This window comes from Cricetulus griseus, chromosome 4 (genome assembly GCF_003668045.3).
Source record: "Cricetulus griseus strain 17A/GY chromosome 4, alternate assembly CriGri-PICRH-1.0, whole genome shotgun sequence".
Lineage (NCBI taxonomy): Eukaryota > Metazoa > Chordata > Mammalia > Rodentia > Cricetidae > Cricetulus > Cricetulus griseus.
In genome coordinates, this window is record NC_048597.1 from 162,697,232 (window position 1) to 162,723,829 (window position 26,598).

A 26,598-nucleotide genomic window follows, 5' to 3' on the forward strand; every position below is an offset into this window, starting at 1 on the left:
CTTCCTGATCTGAGACATTTCCCTGGCTCCTCTGGTTGACTGATGTTCTGTCACTTGTGTTTCTGCCGAATCTGGGACACAGTTTCACCCTTGCCACTTTTTTATGTGGTGTGGGGGAACCAACCCAAGGCCTTACATATGCCAAGCAAATGCTCTCTCACTGACCTCTGCATATCCCCAGCCCTATACATAACATTTTTCTGTATGTTTACAACTGAAGGTATAATTGACAAATAAAAAAAACACACAATGGGAAGTTTTGGTATACATGTATGCTGTGAAATAATTTATACATGTCATATTATATTTAGCATAGCACAATACCTGGCATATATTTTAGCACATATGAGTGAGTTTTGACTATGTGAATTAAGAAATTCATATTGCCAACTTTAATCCCAGAATTTGGGAGACAAGGGCTGGTAGATTTCTGTGAGTTCAAGGACAGACTGCTGTACATAGTGAGTTCCAGACCCAAGGCTACATAGTAAGACACTATCTCAAAAGGCCAAGATTAAAAAAAAAAAAGAAAAAAAAACTCGCATTATGAAATTAATTTTTTTTTTTTTATAATCGAGCTGGATATGGTGATACATGCTTGCAATCTCTGAACTTGGGAAGCAAAGGTAGGAGAAATATAAGGTCGCCTGGGCTACATAGTGTGCTTAAGACCAGCCTGGGCTATATGAGATCCTACTCTCCTCATACACACACACAAAGAAAAGAACAGGAAAGAAGAAAACAACAGAACAACGCACTTACACAGAAACCTATGTATGTGATATGTCTCTGTGTGTTGTTCTCATTCTGCTTCCGTCACTTTCTTTGTCTTGTCTGTTTGCATCCTCAATATAGCCATCAGCATTATCAGAGGAGCCAGTTAGAGCACCAGCAACCAGCACTCTTGCCCTCTCCAGCCCTCCAATCGTCTCACATTTGACCTATTCTACAGAACCTTCCAAGAAATCTGGATGCATCTCAGACCCATTAGCACAGTCCTTCCACTGTATATTAATAGTGAAGATATTTTCTTTCTTATGCTCACACACAGAACTAAGAGGTAAGTACATTTTGCTAAAGCTTGACTCTACTTGCAGGGCTCTTTTCATACACTCAAGACAATGGCTGTCATCTGATCATTTCCCAGACAGTTGCATCTCAGTTACCTGCTATTTTGATATTCATGTTGTTATCCAGCAGGAGATTTTCAGCCTTCAGGTCACGGTGCACAATCTTCCGGCCATGGCAATAATCAACAGCAGACAGAATTTGCCAGAATTTTCTCCTAGCTTCAGATTCATTTAACCGGCCATGATTAGCAAGATAGTCTGTAAAAGAAGAGAACATTTAGAATTATTCACCAAAATAAAATAACCTCAATATAAGCAGTCAAGAAAACTTTAACAGTTTTTTTAAATGAAAAATTAATGTTCTAATAACACAAATAATATGATTTTTAAGTTTCTTGCCTTTGGAAAAGCAACCCCAATTATATTTCACAGGTTCTACATAAATTCCAAGAGCCCAATATCAAATAACAGTAAGGAGTGACACAATATCCACACCACATCTCAAACTCAGCTTCATTTTATCTTCTTGCCAGTGTTCTCTCTGCTAATTTGCTGAAAATCTATTGTTCCTTCACATCATATTTAAATACATAAAACTCCTGCCAGGCAAAGAACATGAATGGATTTTCTGAGAAGGGACATTATAATCAGTACTTTCATGCAAAACCTAGAAGTAGCTGCAATAATTCAAACCCTAATCTGTTGAAAGAAACAATTCTGATCTGCTCACAAGCAGACACACTTGCTTTCTAAATCACAACCATGATAAAGGATTATAAACCACAGCTGTAAGACAGTATATTTTGTAGGCTACATTAGCTTCTTTGTAGTGTTACAATCTTAGCAGTTTGACTGAAAATTAATTGTACACCAACTATATTTATGACATCAATGAAACTAAACGCTACAATTTGACCTGCTGAATGCCATCTGTAATCTTTTAGAAGGAGGGGATCAACATAAATCTTGAAATAAATTATTTAAGGTAGTTTTCTTAAGTAAAGAATTATATTAGTGACTGTCTGTGATGAAACACTATGACCAAAAGCAACCTGGGGAAAAAAGGTTTATTGGACTTATATATCCTGAATCATAGCCCACGGAGATAAACCAAGGCAGGAACTCAAATAAAGCAGGAATCTGGAGGCAGGAGCTGATGTAGAGGCCATGGGAGAGAGCTGTTTACTGGCTTGCTCGGTCGGACCTGCTTTCTTATAGCACCCTGGACCACCAAATCAGGGGAGGAACCATACAACTCCACCCCTATCTGTAATGATAACTCTTTCTGCCAGCTGCCTGAGTTCCACCACCATGTTAGGGCCCCCAAATAACACACAGATTAATATTAGTTACAATGCTGCTGGCCAATGACTAAGATTTCTTATTTGCTAGCTCTGTCTTAAGTATCAACCATAACCATTAATCTATATATTTTATAAAGACTTATCGAGGATGCCAGTGGCATTCGACCTCTCTTCCAGGGATCACATGGTGACTCTCCTCTTTACTACTTTTCCCAGAATCCTCCTTGACTCCTAGCCCCACCTATCTTGCTTCTCTATTGGCCAGCAGTGCTTTATTAATCAACCAATAAGACAAACATATGCTCAGAAGGACTTCCCCCATCACCTACCCCTATCACTAATTAAGAAAATGCTCTACAATCTTGTCTACAGCCGGGTCTTATGGTGGCAATTTCTCAATTGAGATTCCCTCCCGCCAGATAACTATAGCTGGTGTCAACTTGACATAAATCTAGCCAGCACAGTAATAATATTCTGCCATTTACACATTTCTCTCTGCCCTAATCTCTACCGTTTATATATTGTTGTTTATTTTAAACTCCTGTCTCTGGCCCATTATCTTCTAAATACTATGAGTGTTTCTTTTAAAAATTTATGTAAGACTTCAAAGTTTACAAAGTATATTGATGCCATAGTATTTCATATCCTACAAACCTTTATGACACCTTCTTCTAATTTCCATATTATGAGCAAGAAAGCTGAAGATAAAAAGAATGCAGTAATTTAGCTGAATTAATATAACTTTTAAATAAATTAGTTGTTTAGGACCAGAACCTGGGACTGAATTATTTTATCATCTCTTGTAGACTCTTACTGAAATCCTAACCATCCTTTTAGAATCTTGCTCAAGTGCCACTTGACCCTTGGTAGTCTTGTATCATTTCAAGAAAAAAGAATTTCTCTTCTCTTAGTTACTGTTCTATTTTGCTGTGAAGAGACACCAAGATCAAGGAAATTTATAAAAGAAAGTATTTAATTGGGAACTTGCTTACAGTTTTAGAGGATTAGTTTGCTGGCATCTTGGTCTCTCTCAACTCTGCCCTTCTATCTCCTTGTATTCAGTTTGGCTTTCCTGCCTAGTTATATTTTTCTGCCAGAGCAGCTTTTATCATCAACCCATGAAAGCAACATATTCAAAGCATACAGAAGGGTTGTCCTACAGCAGCATGTAGTTGTTACTTATTTATTATCATGTTCAGGTTTTCTTGCCTTTGGCCAGTGAAAAAAATTCCATCACACTGTCCCCTCTCCTCCAGGAATGGGGATCAACATAAAGTGCAGGGCATCATGTGTGCCAGGCAAGTGACTTGCACCTGAGCTACATTTTCCATCCACTTCACACTAGCTTTTAACCTAACTACAGAAAAATCTCCACCTTCACTGTTTCCTGGCATAATAGAAGTCATCCACATTCACCCTGAACCTAAGTTAGTCTTTTTTTGAGAGGTGTGGTGTTTTTTTCTGGGAAATTGTACTGTGCACTTACTAGTAATGGATCAGCAATCATTTCCACTGCCTTTATAGAGACACAGCTAGAGTATTTTTTTTAAATCATGAATTATTCTGTTTATTGCCATTTCAAAACTAATATTCTAGCAATTGCATGTTTGACTTTTATTTATTTAGTATTTTTTTTTCTTTCAAAAGAGGGTTTCTCTGTATAGCTCTGGCTTTCCTGGGACTTGCTCTGTAGACCAGGCTGGCATTGAATTCAAGAGATCTGCCTGCTTCTGTCTCCTGAGTACTGGGATTAAAGGTATCTGCCATCACCACTTGGCTTTTGTTTGAGTTTTTAAAAAAGCCATTTTCCTAAAAGACCTTGGTTCTTAATATTCATATAAAGTACTTGCTCTATCCTAGAGTAAACATCAAATAATCTCAAAACAGCTGTAGTAATACTACTACTAACAATAAAATTGCTGAAGTTTACAATTTAATATTTCTGTGAAGTTCTTTTTATCTTGAGATAACACTGTCCTACAATATTGAGTCTAACTTATTATGCTTTAAAAGTACTTGAAAGAAAGGTTTGGGGATGCAGTTCAGTGACAGTGCTTGTCTAGAGCAGATTGCAATCTCCTGCACTCCCTAACCCTAAGCAGAGTTAGCTGAAAAGCTTGTGTAGAGCACTTCCAACATGAGGGAAAGACAGCTGTGTATGTTTTCAAGCACTTGGAATGGCTTCTCTGAAATTCTGCTTTGGATATATAAAACACCTGGTACTTAGTATGAGGTCAATGTTAAAACTAGATAGCATGACATAATCAGAAGTCTTCTTTCTATCCATAATCAGAAGGTTCCCCTCCTCTGTCTATATGTAACTTGTCGGATTTGGTTTCTTTTGATGTTTTATTCTATAATAATAATTAAAAAATACATGTAATTATCTTTTCCCCACCTTTTACATAAGAATATTTACTTTCCCTTTAAACAGGAATCTCCCTTTTCCTTTAGTTTGTTGTAGACATACTTAATATAATAATGTAAACACTGAGGGCTCAGACAGGGTGAGTTGGCATTTACCTCTGTCCCCAGCTTTTGAAGGCAGGATCAGGAAGGTCAGGAAGTAAGTTCAAAGCCAGGCTTGACTACATGAGACTCTATCTCAACCTCAACCAATACTCTCTCAAAAACAAGAGGAGGGTTGTTCAGGATTCAGGCTGCCAGAGTTCAAAATCTGTCACAGTGCTGACCATGTGATCTTGAGCAAAACCCAATCCTTACAACGCTCTATTTGCTAATCAAAAAATGAGGATCATAAGAGAATTCTTACAAGGTTATATAAAGATTAAAAAACAACAATCTTTAATTTAAATAGAGAAAACCTTGGTATAAATTCTGACACATAGAAGTCCTCAAAAAAGGTATTACTCCAGTGGTGACTTAGTATTGTTGTTGCTATTGCACTAACTACCAGGGTTGACGCAGGCTACCTTCCTTTTCTACCTCCCTTTTCTATCCATCTGCCTCCTGTGATGTGGTTTCTATGCTTCACACCTCACTGAATTTGCTTTAAAGTCAAGGGCAACTCCCCTAGGTTAAAATTCTTACCCTTTTCTCAGTTTTCAACTTTTAAGAACTTTCAATTATATTAACACTTAGCTGGTCTCCAACTTAAATACCTCTGCCTACTGGTTCTGTAACTTCTTGGTTTTACTTGCTCTTAATTCTTTTCTTGTTCTTACTCTTTCAAAATTACAAAAAGCTACTGCATTCTAGTCTGGGTCTTTACTTCTTCTGCATCTACCTCCTGAGTGCTGGGATTGCTCTTTCTTTCTTCTTTAAAACAATGTTTTCAGAAGAGTCTTGTTTCTAATTTAAATAAAAAAATGGAAAAAACAAAAAAAATGTTTTCAAGGTTCATCCCAGTCTAGTACACTATTTTGGGTTTTTTTTTTTTGTATTAAGATTTATTTTTATTTTCTCTGTGTGTGCCTGTGGAGGCCAGAAGAGGGTATCAAATACTCTAAAAATTAAATTATGGCTGTGAGCTGCCATGTGGGTGCTAGCAACACCAAAGCCAGGTCCTCTGCAAAAGCAAGTGCTCTTAACTGCTGAGTTATCACTCTAGCCACAAGGGTTTTTTGTTTGTTTGTTTGTTTTTGGTTTTTTGAGCCTGGGTTTCTCTATAGCTTTGGAACATGTCCTGGAACTCACTCTATAGACCAGGCTGACCTGGAACTCACAGAGATCCACCTGCTACTGCCTCCCAAGTACTGGGATTAAAGGTGTATGCCACCATTGCCTGGCTTGTTTATTTTTTAAATTCTATTTATTTATTTATTTATTTATTTATTTATTTATTTAACTTTTAATTTATGAGTGCTCTGTCTGCATGTATGCCTGCATGCCAGAAGAGGGCATCAGATCCTATTACAGATGGTTGTGAGCCACCATGTGGTTTCTGGGAATTGAACTCAGGACCTCTGCAAGAACAGCCAGTGTGCTTAACCACTGAGGCATCTCTCCAGCCCTGGGTTTTCATGTTTTAAAGATTTATTTTTATTACTTTTTATTTACACGAGTGTGCGTATTTAGGCCATATGTGTGTGCCTGCTGTGACAAGAGGGCATTGAATCTCCTGGAGCTGGAGTTACCTCTGTGAACCACTTTGGTTCCTAGGAACTGAACTCAGGTCTTCTGGAAGAGTAGCAAGCACTCTTAGCTGACTGATCTCTGTAACCCCTGCTTTCTTTTTCTATCTGTAGCCTTTCCTCACAGAACTAATCTAAATCACCACATTTGTGTGGATCACCTTTGGTCGGCACTATCCTTAACTGGACAATGTTAATTAATTCTCTCCTTAATTTTTCACTGGTCTGGAACCTTCTGCTCATAGATCCTATGGAGAGTTGTGGTGGTTTGAACAGGAGTGGCCCCTATTTACTCATGTGTTTGAATGCTTGGCTCTTAGGGAGTAGCACTATTAGGTGTGGCCTTGTTGGAGGAAGTGTCACTGTGGAAGTGGGCTTTGAAGTCTCATATGCTCAAGCTATGACCAGTGTGGCACATGGTTTCCTTCTGCTGCCTTCAGATCAGGATATAGAACTTTCAGCTCCTTCTCTAGCACCATGTCTTCCTGCATGCTGCCATGTTTCCCGCCAAGACAATGATAAACTTATAAGCTAGCCCCAATTAAATATTTTCCTTTATAAGAGTTGGTCATGATATCTCTTCATAGCAATAAAAACCCTAAGATAAGATCATACATGTATGAATCCACATACAAAATTTTGTATATAATTTCAAGGGAGTGCCTATAAATTCTTAGGTTTAATACCAGTTTAAGAAACTGCCCTGGGGGATTTTGGCTATCTTCTAGGTCTTAATAATCTCCAGATTTGTCAAGTATGATTTTCAACATTTACTTTGTTGAATATCTACTAGCCACCCTTTTCCAGGGCCTGACTATCTAGGTAGATCAGGCTGGCTTTGACTAATTCACAGTAGTTCTTTTGTCTCAGCCTCCAGACAGCTACTGTGCCCAGTTCATGTTTTGCTCTTACAGCAATGACATAGACTGAGCCTTTCTTTTTTTCTTCTTTCATAAGCTATACTACCATGCTCTAGGCACTATAACATCTCATATTCATTCAATCTTAAAAAAAATCTAGACATTTCCTGCAAATCCCTAAACTAAGCATAGCTAAAGCTCTAACAAGTTCAATTATACAGATTTAAGTTTATGTAATATAACAAAATTCTCATTCTGCTCTGATAAATCTAAAACTCGGCACATAGATTTTGGTACATAATAAATTCTAATTCAATACATGCCATCATCACAGCTATCATCACTATGCAGTGACATCCTTCCTTTTCCCTAGAGATAGAGACAACTTTCCCACATTCTTATCAAAGAAATGGGAAAACCAAGCCAGCTGAGTTCCCTTAAGTTACAAGAATGTTAAAATCATGGCATAATTACTGGCAAGCTTCATATTCTTCAATTAGAAATTGTTAGAGCTGAATGGTAATCTAAAAGATTAATAATCTTTGAAATTAAATATTTAATGTTAAAAGGTTTAATTTATAATTTTCACTTTTTATGATAATGTAGTGTTCCATTAGCTCAATTTGTTGCTGAACCCAGGGCCTGGCACATGTTAGACAAATGTTCTACCATTGAGTTACAGTTCCAGCCCTTGGTATTTTGAGACAGAGCCTCACCATGTATGCCAATTCTTTTGTCTCTCTTGAGTGACTCATTTAATGTTTTATTCTTTTACAAAATAATTTTTAAAATCTCAGATAAACCTAAGGGAAAACCAAATATTAATGTTCTACTAAAAAGAAGTTAGCAATAAAATGACTCTTAACACATCCTGCCTCACTCATAGACCACTGCCTTGCTCAGACAGCATCAGAGAGGTTTCCTCCTGCAGCAGATGGGAATAGATATAGAGACCCACAGCCAGACCATGTGCAGAGAGTGAGAGACATTGGAACACTCAGCCCAAATGGGATGTCTCCATCAAATCCCTCCCCTCAGGGTTTGAGGAACCCTTGAAAGAGGAGACAGAAAGACTGTAAGATGTAAGAGCCAGAGGGGATCAGGCCTTCTAGACACACCAAGAATGGCCACATATGAAGCCAGAAATGTGGCAGCATGCAAAGGACCTGCATGCGTCTTCAGGGGTCCCAGAAACTATTTCCAGTTGATAACCACATACAAATGAAAAACTAGTTTTCTCTAAAACAAACCACTTTTAAGGGAGGCCCCAAGCCCAGTACTAGATGGTCAACACAAAATGAACTCAACAGTATCACTGGAGACTCTTTGTCTCATAATGTTGTGTTAGGGCACCCCCCCCCCCATTTAACCTTAAAGGTCCTTTGTGTATGTATTATGGCTTCTGGTTTTATGTTTTTATGAGATTTCTGTATGTCTCTGTATCTATGTGCTTGTTTCTTTGGCTCTTCTGTTTGTTTTGTCCTATTGTAATTTGCTTTTGTTTTATCTTATTTTTTAAATTATTCCTTAGATGCCTGTTTGTTTTCTAAGGAAAGGCAGAAAGGGAAGGGATCCATTTGGGACGGGAGGTGAGGAGGAACTGGAAGGAGAAGGGGAAATCATAATCAGAATATATTGTGTGAAAAAAAGCTATTTTCAGTTAAAAAAAATCAGATAATTAACTTCTGGTCAGAAATTCTTAACTGACAAATTTGTAAAGATTTCCTATTTCTAGCTACTCAATTTTCAGAGAAACAGTGCTTTAGAAATATGGCCTTGATAAACCCGAAAGGTTTCAACAAGGCAATCAAAAAATGGCTAATTTATGTTTTTCACAAAAATTTAAAGATTCACTATTTTCTCTTTTAAAAAGAATTTATTCATAAGTATGTATTATGTTTGTATGTGTCTGTGTGTAGATTTCAGCACTTTTGAGTTCAGGTGACCAAGGAATCCAGAAGGTGGCACTGGGTCCCTGAACCTGGAGTGGCAGGCAGTTATGAGCTGCCTGATGTGGGTATGGGAACCAAACTCAAGTCTCCTCTGCAAGAACAGTAAGAAAATTGAGCCATCCTCTTGATTTTATATTTTCCTAATAGTTATTCCTTTAATTTGAACTAAAATACTATATAAAATAAAATCCCATTATTATTAAATCAAGACTCCAGTGTGTCAACTTAGCTCTCATTGGTTCTTACCCATCTTTGATAAAGCATAACAAAAGGTCTATTAAGTAAAAGCCAAAAAAGCATTTAACATATTAGATGTACTATATAACATGTGACTTCTGATAGAAGATAAATTAGGTGTAGGACCTGTGTTGAGTTAGAATAGTCTAGGTTATCTAAACTTTATATATTGGTTTATAAAATAATTTATAAAATCAAATTACATTAAACTTTTAACATTGAAACATTTGTGAATATGAAACTACAGATTATAAACCTCATTTTATTCTGTTTGTTTTTATAAGCACATAATCATTTCAAATTATGCATTTGACAAAAATTAAGGAAATTGTTGCCTGTGGTATACTCTGGGAATTTAATTGTGTTCAGCAATTTCCCTTCGTTAGGCTATTCACATCTGTTACTCTTCACCCAGTTCTAGTTCTATGGAGCTACTGAAGTAAACTGTTCTTCTAAGAAGTAAAATGAGGATTTAGTTGCATACTTTGTTTGTTATTTGAGACAGGGTCTCACTATCTTGCCTTTGCACACCCTAGAATTCACTATGCAGACAAGGCTGGCTTTGAACTCATAGAGATCTACCTTCCTCTGCCTCCAGAGTGCTGGGATTAAAGATGTGTGCTGTAGTTGGTTTTTTCACTCTTACTCTTCAGGGACCCTCCCACCATCCAGCTCCCACATAAATTCATGGAGTATTATTCTTACTTACGAATGCCTGACCTTAGCTTGGCTTGTTTCTGGCCAGTTTTTCTTAAATTATCCCATCTACCTTTTGCCTCTGGGCTTTTATCTTCCTCTATTCTATATGCCTTTCTTTACCTCTTATGCTGTGGCTTGCTTTGTAGCTGGGTGGCTGGGCTCTGACGTTCTCTTCTCCTCCTTTCTCTTCCAGATCTACTCTTCCCATATTTCTTCTATTTATTCTGTCTGTCTGTCAGCCTCACCTATCCTTTCTCCTGACTGGCTACTGGACGTTCAGTTCTTTATTAGACCAATCAGGTGTTTTAGGCAGGCAAGGTAACACAGCTTCACAGAGTTAAACAAATGCAACATAAAAGGATGCAACACACCTTTGCATCATTAAACAAATGTTCCACAGCATAAATGAATTCAACTAATTTTCCTCAACAGTGTGCTACCATGCTCATCTTGATACATACTTTTCAACTTTAAAGGTTATTTACCACTGGCTTCCATGTTCTAATGTTCAACAACAATTAAAAGCAAATATTCAAATTTTCTAAAATTATGTATAACTCTTAAACAAACCAAGAAAGTAATAAACAAACAATAATAGATATCAAATATAAGTTCAAAGTTTTTTTTTTAAATAAAACACAGGAGTAAAACAAACTTCTATGACTTTTTTTTTTTTAAGTAAGAAAATCCAGAAACAGAATAAAGTTCTAGGGTCAGTCACAGCTTATTTTGAACCCTTGCTCTATGTCCTATGCTTTGTGACAGTGGCAAATTATTTAGTCTATGGATTATCTAGTAATATAACAAAACTCTGGGGCTAAACTTCTCTGCACACGAATTCTAACCAAATAGAAAAGAACTCATGAATTTTTTTTGAATGGGTTTTTATTCCACAACTATCCTGTTGGTTTTGGCTATACAAAACACTGTCTTTATTCTATTGCAAGACTCTACCAGTTACCACACAAAATACATATTAGGAAAAAAATTTCCAATTTTGAACTATTTAAGAGTTAATGAAAGCCTATCAAGATAAACATATACAAAGAACAAGACAGTGGCCCAGTTTCCAACTACATGGCCTATCTATTTTTTGTCTTTTTTAAAAAAATTCTGTGTCTTTCACATCATGCCTCCCGATTCCACTTGTCTCCCTCCCCCACCCCCCAAAATAAAACAAGATAAAATTTAAAAGAAAAAAAGGAAGGAGAAGGAAGAAGGAAATCTCATCATGGAAGCTGCAGTGTGGACACAGTGAGTCACAAAGTAAACCCCTTTATCCATACATTTTACATGCAGGCATTTATCACAAAGAATCATTGGTCTGATTTGAGGTCCCTGGTCTTTGCTGCACCATCATCAACACTGAGCCCTTACCAGGACTCTTCCTGGGCATCCTGTTGCTGCCCTGTGTCTTGGTGATCCTACAGCCCTGAGCCTACAGGATTGACACCCCCCCCCCCTTCCCTGTACTCCAGTAGATCACAGATTTTGGGGTAGGTCAACCCATAACTCTGATTCTGGGCCTGGGTAGTTGCAGGGTTGGTCAGCCCACCAGCTCTCCCCTGTCCTCACCACCAGGGTGAGCTCTCCAGCACTGTCTTTGCTACTTCATCCCTTGCAGCCATGAGCAAGGGGCAGGGCCAGTTCTCCAGCTTTTCTGTCCCCAGGGTCAATTCTCCCACACCTACACCTTCAGGGCCAGTTCTGTGTTACTCATGCTAGGTGTAGGGGCCACTCTGCAGCTGATGAGGGGCAGGGACAGCTCTCCCACTCTTATGACCTCAGGGCCAGCTCTCCCACCTGCCTCAGGCATTGATGGGGGGGGGCATGCCATCATAAGACAGATAAGTAATGAGGACAGCTCTCCCATGCTCATACAATCAGAGTTGGATCACCTACACCTATGACAACTCTACTGTGCTGCCAAGAAGAGGTGTATGTAGGGCCTGCTCTCCCAAGTATTGCAGCTGGTGGGGGGCAGGAACAGTTATCCCATCTGCCTCAAGCATTGATGCAGAGGACCTCTCCCCTGTCCATGGCATAGATATTTTTTTTAAAAAAAAATACATTACTTTAGCAAGTCAATCTGAAAACTTAATGGTTTCTCCCGCATGAATCAAATTAAAGATGCAAGTTGAATCATTATGAGGTTAAATTGTGAAGTTGAAGAGTAAGAGTCATCAATTTACTCATTTGTTCTACAAATATCTGAATAACTTTTCTTGACAAAGTAGTTGGCACTTTGTCTTCATTATATGTCTATGTCAACAGAAGACCATAACTACACAAATAAAAATGGCAACTGCAGAGTACAATAAATGTCAGAGATGTAGTGTCCTCAGCTGGAGAGTTCCAGAGGGAGGCCACTCTAGACAGGATGATCAGGAAAGGCTTCTCTAAGAAGTTCCTATTCCAGCTGGGGAGAGAAGCATGCCAGCATGAGATAACTGACACATAAAACCCAAAGGAGAATCAGGAGGCAATGCACCAAGAGTGAGGAAGTGGGTGGCACAAGATGTATCCGAGCCTAAGGAGGAACTATTTTACAACATTGGGAAATTGTGGGAGGGTTTAAAGTAATAGGCATGAGACCCAGTGCAATTTACATTTTACCAACTGAAAAATAATTAGAAACTTCCTTTAAAAAATAAGCTAAAAAAAAAGGCTGCACAGTTGCAAAGGTCAAAGAAATGTAAGCAGCCCTGCAGGACTTAATAGCTGATGTGGAACCACAGGGAATTCAGTAACCAGTGCATACAGATTTACAGTTCATGTGTGAAAAGAAGTCTGAGTAGTAAAAAGCCCACCAGCATTTCAAGACAATCACAGAGGAGCCATAATTTTAAGCAATGCTGTCTTATAGACAAGATAAGACAGTGTCTGAAACATAGTAAACTCTCAATATAGTTCCAGAGAAGTAGCTGGGTATACTTACTGATACTATGCAGTAAAGTTTCATTATTTCAAAACTGTCTCAGGCAGTTATTTTTTTTAAAGGTAGCTGAATACTGTGGGAAAGTGTCACAATTCATATTTGATGATGATGTCATCTCAATGGTATTCAACATTCTAGACAATTCCTCCAAATAGGTATTTTTATCCCACTTATTTTTATCTTCTCTATAGAACCTCAAAGTCTGTTGTAAATTATCTCTGAGTAATGAATTTGACTGGACTGATAAATGAGTCATTCTAAACTGTACTGATGTGATGTGCTATTTATTCAACTTATGGTAGTGTTATAATAATATTTATAAATGCAATCTGGTCACACTTCTAACATTTCTTTACACAGAAAAATACATTCAGATAGCTATTTTGATATGCAATTATTTCTTAAGAAGGGGAGAAATGTAGTTCAAATATTATGGTTTATAAAATCACATAATTTTCAAGAACTAGAATCCAAATGTCAAACCAGGAGTAAGATACTGATAAAAGAAACATGTTGTTTTAACATTTGATCTCTGCATAAAAAGCACATTTTAGTTACATATTTTAATAGGTACTTGAAATATAAGGCATTGTCATTCACTCATAGCTAAAAGAGCAACACACACACACACACACACACACACACACACACACACACACACACACACCCTTACTTTTTCACTGAACTGGTCAGGTGAATTGAAAGGATGAAGCCATGCTGAGTTGGTTTACTCAGAAATGTGCACTGCGAAGTTAAGATTACAGATAGAGCTGGGCAGTGCAGGAACAGGTTTTCAGTAAAGCAGTTGCAAATGAGTTAGTACAACAGTGCACTCAAGAAGAGTAAAACAGTTAACAGAAAGTCTAGCCCTGTATTTTTTCAAGCTGCTTTACCCCCTGCTTTCCATTTCTTTCCACATTCAATGGTGGGAGGTGCACACTTACAGCTAACATCTAAACAATGTAAGTAAGTAGTTAAACACAATCAAACACCGGTCTATGTTCTCAGCTCTTGAACTAATCAAATTTTGGAAGCTTTAGTTTCTAATCATATCTAATTAGCATAACCTCCTTTTTGTTTTTGTTTTTGTTTTTCGAGACAGGGTTTCTCTGCATTGCTTTGGAGGTTGTCCTGGAACTCACTCTGTATACCAGGCTGGCCTTGAACTCACAGAGATCCACCTGCCTCTGAGAGCTGGGATTAAAGGCATGAGCCACCAATGTCGGCTAGCATAACCTCTTTTACCATTAATTCAGTATCAATATTTCAATGGAGCTCAACTTTGAGAAGAAAAAAACCATGCATTGCAAATTCCCCTTGGTGTGTTTATATTTCATTGAGTCCCCTATAATTTCTAGTACAACTTCCTCCAGCGTACCTATTTAGTACTGGAAGACATCAGTATTGTTGGGGCAGCTCTAAAACCACTTTTCATTAAAGAGTGGGGCTAAGAGGACAGAATCCTGGGTGAGAAAGAACCATTGCTAGAAGATGGAAGAAAACTGATCAGATCAAAGAGACTCACTGGAAGGACAACAAATAAACAAACAAACAAACAAATAAATAAAATGGCTCCAGTATGGACAACACTGAAGTATCTAACACAGACACAGAGCCTGTGCTTTCACCCAGGGTAGCATCAGAAACTAAGATTTGGCATCTCATGAAGCTACTGCTAATGTGTAGAAGGAAGAAATACTATCAAATGAAAAGAACCTTGTAGCCATTCAACAAATGTCTCATTTTAACAGCAAAGAGGAATTGTTCATGTTTATGCAACCTGCTGGTCCTATAACCTTGGTAATGATGATCATGACTATGGGAACAAGTACAGTCTTGAACACAGTTACCTTTTGCAGCCTTTAAAATGTTAATGTTGGCAAAAGGACATGACTTCATAGAACTGAACTTGCAATTTGACTTCTGAATTAAATGATGTCTGCAGGTGGTTTAAATGGTTAGTCTTGTGCTACAAATTGGAGAGAGATTAGTCAAATTGTCACTCAGAGGAGAGTGAAATACAACATTACCCTGTACTGCTAAAACAAAGTTTGAAACAGGTCAACCACAACACATATTGACATCTTTCTCATTAATCTTTAAGTTTTGTTAAATCCAGAGTTCAAATTCATAGTGGTGTAATCAAGAGAGTTACAGGAGTGTCAACCTTTTGACACTGTGATATGACACTGTCATCTACTAATGTGTTGGACTATGTCCATAGCTATCCTGGAATGCATGTGGTCTACAGCTCACAGGTTTGGCACATCCAGTTTAGAGTATGTCTCACTGTGAGTCCCTAGCTCAGTGTCCTACACCTTGTTTACACAGCAGTTTCAACAGTTTGTGACCTATCTTTCTAGCCAATCTTTTCTTTCTTTTTTTCCTATTAGAAGCAACAGCAGAATTCACTTTATATGTCTATAGACACCTGCACTTTTTTCCGAATGAGTACTTGCAACAGCAAGGAAAAACATCTGAATTAAAAAATAAATAAAAGCTATATGGAAAATGTCAGTCATTGAGAACAGGATGGCCCTTGAGATTGGTGCAGCTCTTTTATTTCTGTGAAAGCCCAGGTTTTGGTGGGCATGGTGGTGGCGTATGCCTTTAATTCCAGCACTTGGGAGGCAGAGGCAGGCAGATCTCTGTGAGTTCAAGACCAGCCTGATCTACAACTTGAGTTCCAGGACAGCTAGGGTTGTTATACTGAGAAACCCTATCTCAAAAAGCCAAAACCAAATCAACCAACCAAACCAAAAAAAACCCCCAATATATTTTAATCACATTTTTTCGTGTTTTCCAATTCCTCTCAGATCCCTCCCACCTCCCTACTCTCCTAACTTCAGTTCTTCCTCTCTTTAAAAAGAAAAAAAGCAAAACCAAACCAAATGTAAACAAAATGCAACAAACAAACCAACCAACCCCAGGGAATCCATTTTGCTTTGTTACTACTTCCAAGCATAATATAATCATTATGAAATAAGTTGTAAAATTATGATTCATAATTTCAACTGTACACGTAAAAAACTGACACTCTAAAATGTAATAAATAATGTAGGAATAAGTATATTATGAATATAGAATTTTGATAGAGTTGAACTTATCTAGGCTAAAGCCTTGGGGAAATCCAAGCTTGCTTTATTTGAAATTTAAAGTCCATCATGCACCACTATTACTGACAGTTAAAACAGAATACCTAATGCATTATTTAAATATTTGTAAAGCATTATATTTCTATATAAATAAAGATGTCTATTAACCAAATCAGTTGGAAGAGGTCAGTGAGATATGGCAATGTCTTTGGGTTTGAGCTGTTGAAATCTACAGGATTAGGAGATAGCATGGATTTATTATTCACATTCAGTGAGTTTCTGGCTTTTATTTCCTGGGTAAATAAATACAATCATTCAGGGGGCTGGAGAGATGGCTCAGTGGTAAAGAGCACCAGATGCTCTTTCATAGGACCCTGGTTTAATTCCCAGCACCTACATGGCAGCTCACAACTGTCTGTAAACTCTAGTACCAGGGGATCCAACACCCTCACATAGACATACATACAAGCAAAACATCAATGCACATAAAGTAAAAATAAATAAATCATTAAAAAACTCTTAGAATCAGTTTAAAAATGCAATCATGCAGATGCATACAAAGACTAAATTCAGAGTAATTTAAATTACTATAATTCAGTTGCAGTTTGTGCTGTGAATGGAATAAAGTTCTAGCAAATGTAGTCACCCCATTGGCACACACAAAAAAGGCAGAAAAGAGTTTTTAGTTGCTGAGAATATGCAGTAAGAGTTGAAGGTGTAGTCTTCTGTCTGTGCAAAAGGGAAAAGCCAAGATGAGAGAGGACAGTAGGGGTTAAGGAAATACTATTCCCAAAGGACAAACCAAAGGAGGGTCTAAGTACTGGGTAAATTATTATTAGCAGACTGTAGCTAAGGATTAGCAGCTTAATTGCTTGTTTATCAAGAGGTTTTCTGATTCAACATTTTAGGATGTGAATGGTGTGTGAAAACATTTCAGATTTTATATAAGAGAAAAAGTGAAAAGGTTTTTGTTAAACTATTATAATACTTTTGATGAAGCAGCAATTGCATCAAGTGCTCTTTTTTATTTAATGGAACAGGATCTCTCTCACTCTATAGTCCAGACTAGCCTTGAACTAGTGGTCATCTGCCTCTGCCTCCAAAATTCTGGAATTCGAGGCATGAACCATTGTATCTGGCTTTCTGTGAAACCTTTTTAGATACAGATAGATTCTGAGAGAAACAAATATACACATACAAATGTATTTCTCCTATCACTTTAAACTCTGACCAGCTTAGTTCCATCAATCAAAATAAGACTTGGCTAGAAGCAGACAGAAATGAACCATAAATATGAGTCACAATAAAGGATATACTCAATGAAGGAGTTCTTGCCTAGCATGCACAAGATCTGATTTGTTTCAAAAATATTAATAGAAAATTAACTACAGTCCTTGTTCTCTTTCAAGCTTTTTCTTTATATATTTCCTTTTTGATCTGTCACCACTTTTTCATTAATTAATATTGGCACCCTGCTAACTAGCGTCATTGGCCAGCTACTCACCAAGCCCACACCCATATCTACAATATACCTGAAACTGAACATACCCTAAACAGACCTCCAGGTCATCATCCCCAAGCCTGCATCTTTCCTACTCTTTCTGACATAGCCATGCACTACTTTATTTCTAAAGTTAATCACTAGACTTTTTTTTTTCTCTCTCTCAATCCGCTCATCAGCAAACCCAGTCAACTTTAACTTTGACATCTCACCATTATTATTTAATTCCATCAGTCCCTCTGTGGTACAGGACACCATTTCCTTGTCCAAACTACTGAAAAGATTTCTCAGCTAGTTTTCCTACTTTTGTTTGTCCTCGATCTCCCATTTTGATATAATAGTCTTGTTAATCTTTGGATTGTGCCCTTCCACTAGCTTACCATACCTGTGCATCACAGAAAAAGTCTCCACATGATGCAACACTGAAAACAGCTTTGATTTTACTTAAAACAGACTAAGTCTCAAAATTATATAATGAAATGCTATCAACCCCAGGTCAGATCTAAGATATGCACTCAAATTCGTTAGTGGTGATTATTTAAGCCAATCTCTTTGAGGCAGGATTACAGTTACAAGTTTGAAAGTGTAAGAGTCTAAGTATGCTCAGCGCAATATTATTTGAAATAACTGAGACCAAGAAACATTTTACAGATCCACCAGTAAAGGAATGGCATATAACAGAATTCCATGAAGCTGTAAAAAAGCATGTGTATGCATTAACATGGGAGATTCTCCTCAGCCTCTTACATAACCTTGTTCCCTTCCTTCCTCACTGAAGCAACTTCTAGTCACCTTTCAAGAAGCTGATCCCAGAGCATCATCTAACTAAAGAAGCTGTCTACCCCTCTGCTTTGCTAGGTATCAGGTGCTCACACCCACCCACCCACACCATGGAAATGAATCTCTAAGCACATCCATGGGAGATTATTTGGATTCATTTAATTGAAGTAGGGACCAACTCTTAATGTAGGCAATCCCATCCCATGGCCTGGGGCTTGAGAATGAATAAAAAGAAGCAGGTGAGTATGCCCAGGAGTTAGCACTTTTAGCTTTCTAATAGCAGATAGATACAAGTTTTCAGCCTGTCTCAGGCCCCTACTCCAAAACTTCACCACCACAATCGCCAGATCCTTGAACAGTGAGCCAAAATAAACCCTTCTTTAAGTTGCTTTTGTCATGGTTTTTGTTTCCCATAGCAATGAAAAAACTAATATACTATTGAAATCTTATAATTACATGTTTTCTAATACACTCACAGGGACATTATTTCTTTAAAATAACAAAACAGATGAAGTTTAGAAGCTATCAATTTATAACCACGTTAAGTTTCAACACAAAAATAGTTTTAAAACACTGTTGCTATTATAATTTTATTTATTTAGTTTATGCACATGGAGGTTGCATGTGGAGGTCAGAAGGCAGATTAGAGGAGTCTTTCCGACCTTGTGCTCTTGGGGATTTTAAGGACTCCAGCCTTGAAGACAGGTGCCTTTACTTACTGAGCTACCTCATCAGCCTCATCAGCCCTAAAAAACCATTTGCTGTCTGCATAGTAGGTTTAATGTTGTTGTTTTTGTTTTCTTTTTCAGAAAATGCATCTTAGGACTTGTTTGGCTATTCTTGGTTGTCAACTACATCTGGAATTATTTAAAGCCAGGTTTTTTTTTTTTTTTTGTGTGTGTGTGTGTGTGTGTAAATTAAATCATTTGTAGTGGGAAGGCTTCTGAGGTGAGAAGATCCACCTTTAATCCGGGCCACACGTCTGCTGGCAGCCTACATAATCATGGAAGAAGGAAGCCTGTTCTCTTTGCCTGCTTGCTCTCACTCTCACTGGCCATCCCTTCACTGGCACTGGAGCCTACTTTGGGATTCTGGCATATACTAAGACCAGCTAAGACATCCAGTCTGGTGGACTAAACAACTACTGGATTCTTGGGTCTTCTAATGGTACACGGCCATTGTTGGACTAGATAAACAATAGCTTGTAAGCCATAAATCCCCTTTCTCTTCTCTATATAAATTCATCCTATCAGTTTTGTTCCTCTAGAGAACCCTGACTAATATAGGACTATGATATTAGACAATAGGGGTGGGCAGAGCAGAGCCATACTAACCTCAGTTTTATCAAATATTAAAAAACATTTCAAAAGCTTGGTGAATATTTATTAGATAAAAAGAACTGCCAACCATTCAGTATTTTTAGATGGACTGTTCCAGTCTTCTACACTTAATGTCCAGATTGGAAGTTGCTGTTTACTTGCCTGCTTTATAACTCCCCATTCCTACTCATACCCTAGACTTACTACATCCTGACATCCGGCTGTCCTTACCGTGTCACTGTCTTACTGTGTCATTGTCCATAGGGCTTTCACTTGTAGTTCCATCAGCACACATTCACACTAAGATAATTCCTGACCCTGCTCAGACTATCTGAAAACTTCTGAGGTTTCCCTCTGGTGTTTGATATATGTAATATGAAATACAAATTTAAGCCCTAGTCTAAACTCTGACCACAAATTGGGTTTATCTCATCATTTTAATTACTTTTAATTTATTTTTACATTCCAATCCCAGTTCCCCCACTTCTCTCCTCCTACTCCTCCTCTCCCCATCCCATTTGCTCCTCAGAGAGGGTAAGGCCTCCCCTAGGAAGTCTACTAAGTCTGTCCCATCTTCTTATTGAGGCAGGACCAAAGCACCTCTCTACCCCCAATACCCCTGTGTCTAGGCTGAGCAAGGTATCTCTCCACATAGAATAGGCTCCACTAAGTCAGTTTGTGCATTAGTACCTCATCATTTTAAAACATATTTTTCATCAAGATAATCAATAGTCATTAATCATTACCATATTGAAAATTTCTATATTATTTTGTGGTGCTGGAGATTAAACTAAAACCTAGGGTCTCATACACACTAGGCTAAATCATTATTATCACTAACAAAATCTTTTTCTTGTTTCTAAAATCGGATTTGAATGCTAATGTTATCCTAGAGATTTGTTACCACACACATGTAATCCCACACAAATGTTTATTTCAGGTATTATAAATCACTTAGTATTTAGAAAGTTTACTCTATCCCTCTTGTTCTCTCAAACAATATAAAAAGTTTGACATAGTGGCATACAGCAGTGATTCCAACATAGAAGGTGGAGCTACCTACTGAGTTCCAGGCCAGTCCAAGCAATACAGAGACCTTATCCTTAAACCAAAATAATAAAGTAGAATAAAGCCAAATCAAATAGTCGAACAAGATAATGACTGCACCTGTGTTCTGGGACACACAACATTAATACATTAACGATTATTTCAGAAATACTAGCCCTTGGCTAGTATTATCTCTAGGATTGGTTAATTAGTTTTTTTCACTAAAATTTACATTCAAGTTCCCTTTTTAGGCTTAATATGACACCATTAATGCAGACTGTTTCAAGAATTAAAAAAAAAAAAAGAACAGGTAAAGTTTTAACTGAAACTTCAGAGAGTTATCAGTCTGATGTAAAAACCATGAATGAGTCCTCAAACTGAGGAGAAAGAGGTAACAATAATACACTTAGTACTTAGATTTTCCTTCGTGTCAGGAAACAAGATTGTTAAACTTAGAGGCAAAAAAGTGAAGGTAACCTACAATTGATTATATTAGAAAAGTCTGTTGCTGGCTGCTGCTGTTACCATCAGCTTTTAAAAGCAAACAGCAGTTTAAAAAACAATTTTTCGATGGGCGGTGGTGGCACATGCCTTTAGTCCCAGCACTTGGGAGGCAGAGGCATAAGTTCAAGACCAGCTTGGTCTACAGAGCGAGTTCCAGGACAGGTTCCAAAAGCCACAGAGAAACCCTGTCCCGAAAAACAAACAAAACCGCAATTTTTCGTTATATTTTTATTTACTTATTTTGTGCATTGCATGTTGCATGTAAGTCAGAGGGTAATGTCTTTTTACAATCTTTTAGTTTCAAACATACCTACCAAAATACAAGGGCTGATTTAAATTAGCATGTCCCAGCCAGGTGTAGTAGCATATACCTTTAATCTCAGCACTCAGGAGGCAGAAGCAGGTGGATCTCTGTGCGTTGGAATCCAGCCTACTCTAACAAAGTGAGTTCCAGGACAGCCAGGGCTATACAGAGAAACTGTGCTGAAAACCAAAACCCCCAACCAGCCAACCAGACAAATAAATAAATTAGAGTGTACCTTTTTAACCCCACAAAGATTTCAATTAACTTTACAAACGGTCACTAACAAAAATCAGCCATATTCTAGACAGCGCCTTGGAGATGTCTAAAACAAACTCTCCCCCTCTTTTATAATATCACAATTTATCAGAAACTATTGCAATTAAAATGGATTTGGACTTGTTCTATAAGATGAGCTGATATCTCCAGTGTGCCTTCCCTGAAGATACTCATGTAGTGCAGCACTAATGCATGTAGGGGATTCCTTGAGAAACATAACTAGGTTTGCTTCAGCATCATACATGAGAGCCTTTGCCCGGTTTGCATCTTGCCAGGAGGGCAACTGCAGTCACAGTTTAAACCAGGCTGTTTGGAACTCTCCAAGGTTCTGACACCTAACGGTGGTCTAGCATCCTAGGAAGTAGCAAGAGCAAAACTGAAGTGTGATTCTCTAGTGGTTATGGAATACTTTTGCAAGGATCAGGTCAAGGACTGGCTGGATGTGGAACACACCATTGAAGATACTGGCTCACAGAAACATCACTGTCATTTTCAAAAGTGACCATCAGCTGAGAGTGGTGGCATAGCCTTCAATCCTAGCACTGGGAAGGCAGAGGCAGGCAGCTCTCTCAATTCCAGGCCAGCCTGGTTTACATACAGAATTCTAATCCAGTTAGTGCCATTTAGTGAGACCCTGTTTCCAAATGAATTCGAGAAAAAAAATGTATGAGAAAAAAAATTAATCATTAAACCTGGGTGTACTACATAATACCAGTCCTCAGGAAGCAGAGTTACACAAGTTTCAGTCTAGCCTGGGCCACACATAAGATCCTTTCTAAAACAAAACAATGGCAATAAAAACAAAATAAAAAAAGAAAGAAACCATGGGGCTCTAGATGAACCCCAAACGATCTTGGTACCCTTCCTGCAACCTCTACATTTGTGGCTTTTCCTTCTAACCAACAAGAGTTACTAAGATACCAACTGGGATATGGACTTGCCCAGCATGAGCAATGCCCTGGATTTAATCCCAGGCCAAAGAAAGTTTCTAACCTACTTTAATTTTCCTTTTGAAGTTTTTCCTTCACAGTTCTTTTTGTTTGTTTTGAGAAGGGGTCTATGTAGCCATGGAACTTGCTATGTAGATGAGGATGGTCTTGAACCTACAGAGACCTCCCATCTCTGCTTCGTGAGTGCTGGAAGAAAAGACCTGCATCACTACACCTAGTCCTCCTCCATAGTTTTACTCTTTAGTGAGGTTGTAATTTGAATGTTTTGCTAATACACTATAACAAAGAGATGGGATGATACAGATACTCAGTACTTTTGGACTCGCCCAATAACCCAGCACTTGGGAAGCAGAGGCGGGCAGATTAGGTTTGAGGCCAGCCTGGTCTACATAATGAGTGTGGTCTAGGCCATACAATGATATTCTGTCTCAAAATTAAAACAAAAAATATTAGACATACATCTAAAAGAGTTATGTACCAGGCATACTTCAGGGGATCTACACACACTTCTGGGAGGCCTGCTTCACTGCTAAAGCTATCTTGGTTTATGCCTCATATAAACTGCCTTAGTCAGCTGCATGACTTTATAACACTTCTGAGATAACTTACTTCTGGCCAGTTCTACCCCACTTTGAGTGACCCCCTTGCTTTGAGCCTCTTCAGGAGGTGCCATATCTTGGTGGGAGCACATGGAGGAGGAAGCTGCTCACCTTGGGCAGCTGGAAGTGAAAGAAAAACAGGAAGAGGCTGGTGTCCCAACATCCCTTTCCAGGGCACATTCCCAGTAACATTGGGACCCACACAAAGCCCACCCTGGGGACCAGGCCTCTATCACATGAACTTTGAGGGAAGCTCATCGAAACTCAATACATATACTATTCCTATGTATTAAATATGTAGTATATGATACATATGCACACACCTGACCAAATGATAATTATATTATACTGTCTTTTATATTGATGGAACTCTAATTTTCTTCAGGCAACATTCCCACGGTAACTTTCACTTTAATAGAACATGTTAGCCAGGTGTGGTGTCACCTGCCTATAATCCCAGCACTAGAGAGGTAGAATCATGAGGTCAGAGTTACTCTTGGCTACACAGTAAGTATGAGGCTGGCCTAGGTTCTTTGAGGCCCTGGAGAGAAAGGGAGAAGGAAAGGGTACAGGATGAAGCAAAGAGGAGGAAAGGGGAGAAGGAGGGAAGTGGAGGGAGAGAGAGAGAGAGAGAGAGAGAGAGAGAGAGAGAGAGAGAGACCAGACCAGACCAGACCAGACCAGACCAGACCAGACAAGACACATCATTACTATTCCCTTCCTCTTTCCTCTTTCCAGGTATGCCTTCATTTATTTCAGACGAAAATGACTAATTCAACACAGATGAGTTTCAGGGGCACACTATTCTCTTTGCCAGTACTGGGCTTAGAATGCTGCATTTTGGTTTACTTACTTTCTCATATCAGCCCCATGAACCCAGACGTATGTCTAACTATAAACCCAGCCAATAAACCTGAGGGGAAATGTGTTCATTTTTAAGGCAGACTTAGGAACATCTCACTTCTGAGAAAAAGCCAAATGAAACAATGGCCACTTTCTCCTGTAAGTACCATTAGTAGAGACAGTCTACCAGAAGTTACACTGATGGCAAATTGAGGGGATTTAGAATGTACGGTTCTTGAAAACATGGTTGAGTCTATTATCAACTAACTCTGAAGGCTGCCCTTCCTACTGTGGGAGATAAGACATTTCCTCACACCTCAGGCAATCTAAGTCAGTTTTTAGTACTTATAATAAAAAGCGGCTTGATCAGAAGGGATATGGTGAGTTGTACTAGGTGGTAGCAGCACACACCTTTAATCCCAGCACTTGGAGGCAGGTAGATCTCTGAGTTCAAGGTCAGCCTGGTCTACAGAGTGAGTTCCAGGACAAACTCCAAAGCTACACAGAGAAACCCTGTCTTGAAAAACTAAAAGAGAAAAAGGGAGTTGCATCAGATTTTTCTCTCTTGGGAAATGAGAGACAAAGAGGAAGGCTGTCTTTTACAAGTTAGTTGTAAAAAGCTGAACTGAAACAGTATATATAAACAGGGAATTTGTAAGAGCAGACTCGACAAAAGCTGGGAGGCAGAAGAGGGGCAGAGGACTGTAAGTAGCAGGACACAAAGAGGCTGCTATGAAGAGCAGGGCCATTCCTTTGGAGAGGATTCCATTTGGCTTTCCAATTCCCATGATGGCTCAGCCAGGCTGCCTTGCTTTCCTCTGAATCCCCAGGAGACATCTCGAGGAGCCTATACTGTGCACCCCATAACAAAGGTTGGGCTGAGAATGGTCCATCATTTAGCTAAGCTACACAGAGGTACAAGGAAAGAAAAAAAATAACTAATTAGGCTAAAATTTCAAATGAAAATAATAACAGCTGAGGGAGATGAAGGATAAGAATGGCTTCAATGACAGAAAAATGTAACAAAGAGGATTAAACACATTAAAAAATACAGAAAGAGCTGCACAATTAGTGCAATATAAACTGACCTTAGAAGAGAATAAAGCACCAAGTGTCAGAGATGTCCCACTGACAGTAAGGTTTCTGAACCAGCATGAGAGTTTCAAATCTTTTTTCTTTTTAAATTTTTTTCCTTTTTTAAAAAATTTAAATTACAAACAAGCTTGTTTTACATGTCAATCCCAGTTCCCTCTCCCTCCCCTCCTCCCCTGCCTCCTACCAACCCCCTGTCTGCTCCCCAGGGAGGGTGAGGCCTTCTATGAGGGATCTTTAAAGTCTGTCATATCATTTGAAGCAGGGCTTAGGCCCTCCCCCATGTGTCTAGGCTGAGAGAGTATCCCTCTATGTGGAGTGGGCTCCCAAAGTCCATTCGTACACTAGGGATAAGTACTGATCCACTGCCTGAGGCCCCATAGATTGCTAGGCCTCCTGACACCCATGATCAGGGGGTCTGGGTGGGTCCTATGCTGGTTTCCCAGCTATCGGTCTGGGGTCTATGAGCTCCCCCTTGTTCAGGTCAGCTGTTTCTGTGGGTTTCTGAGTTCCAAATCTTTTCCTGCCCATATTTTGACCTTCCTTTCATTCTTATGCTCTTAAAGAATTGACACCAAGCCTGACACTTGCTCTCTGCAATCGCTTTTTCCCATTTCATGTCTCTCTTCTTCCTTCCTCCTCTCTAGGTAGGCTCTGTCAATACTATCCATGTTTGTCTTGACTAAATTCACTCAGGTTCCTGACAGGGTATCACTATGGTTTTAGATCTTCCAATTCTAATACAAATTAATTTTTCTAAGGCAGAGCTCACAACATGTCATTTCTCCACTTAGAAACTGAATAGCTCTCCTTGCCTGTGAGATCAAACAAGCACAGGTAACTCCTTAGTCTAGTTAACATGCAGAGCCTGCATCACAAGCTTCACTTTCTTCTATGCCTTACTCTCCTCTCCTATTACCACCTCTTCCAGCTACCCACCCTTCCTCCCCCATGTGCTCCAGTCATGCTGAACTGCTTTGTTCTCCAGGGAAACCTCATAATTTTCTATTTCTGTGTTTGTTCACTTTTACCTTTATCTGAAACTGCACCCCACCAAACATAATCTAACCTATCTTCATAGGAGTTGCACAGTTTTGAAGCAGCTGTATATTCTATTCTGATTAATAAGATCAA

The 26,598-nt window shown here is 38.6% G+C and overlaps 1 protein-coding gene across 9 annotated transcripts in view; it reads right to left on the reverse strand.

Moving 5' to 3' along the window:
* The window catches only part of Sik2 (salt inducible kinase 2), a 100,651-nt gene that overhangs the window by 34,778 nt on the left and 39,275 nt on the right, over positions 1–26,598 (reverse strand). For all 9 annotated transcript variants that reach the window (XR_003484743.2, XR_003484742.2, XM_027412165.2 and 6 more), the window contains one exon: positions 1,167–1,328. Coding sequence is in view for 7 of the 9 variants with exons in the window: in XM_027412165.2 (XP_027267966.1) it covers positions 1,167–1,328 (162 nt within the window). In the remaining 2 variants the exon portion in view is untranslated. The remainder of the gene's footprint in view (positions 1–1,166; positions 1,329–26,598) is intronic.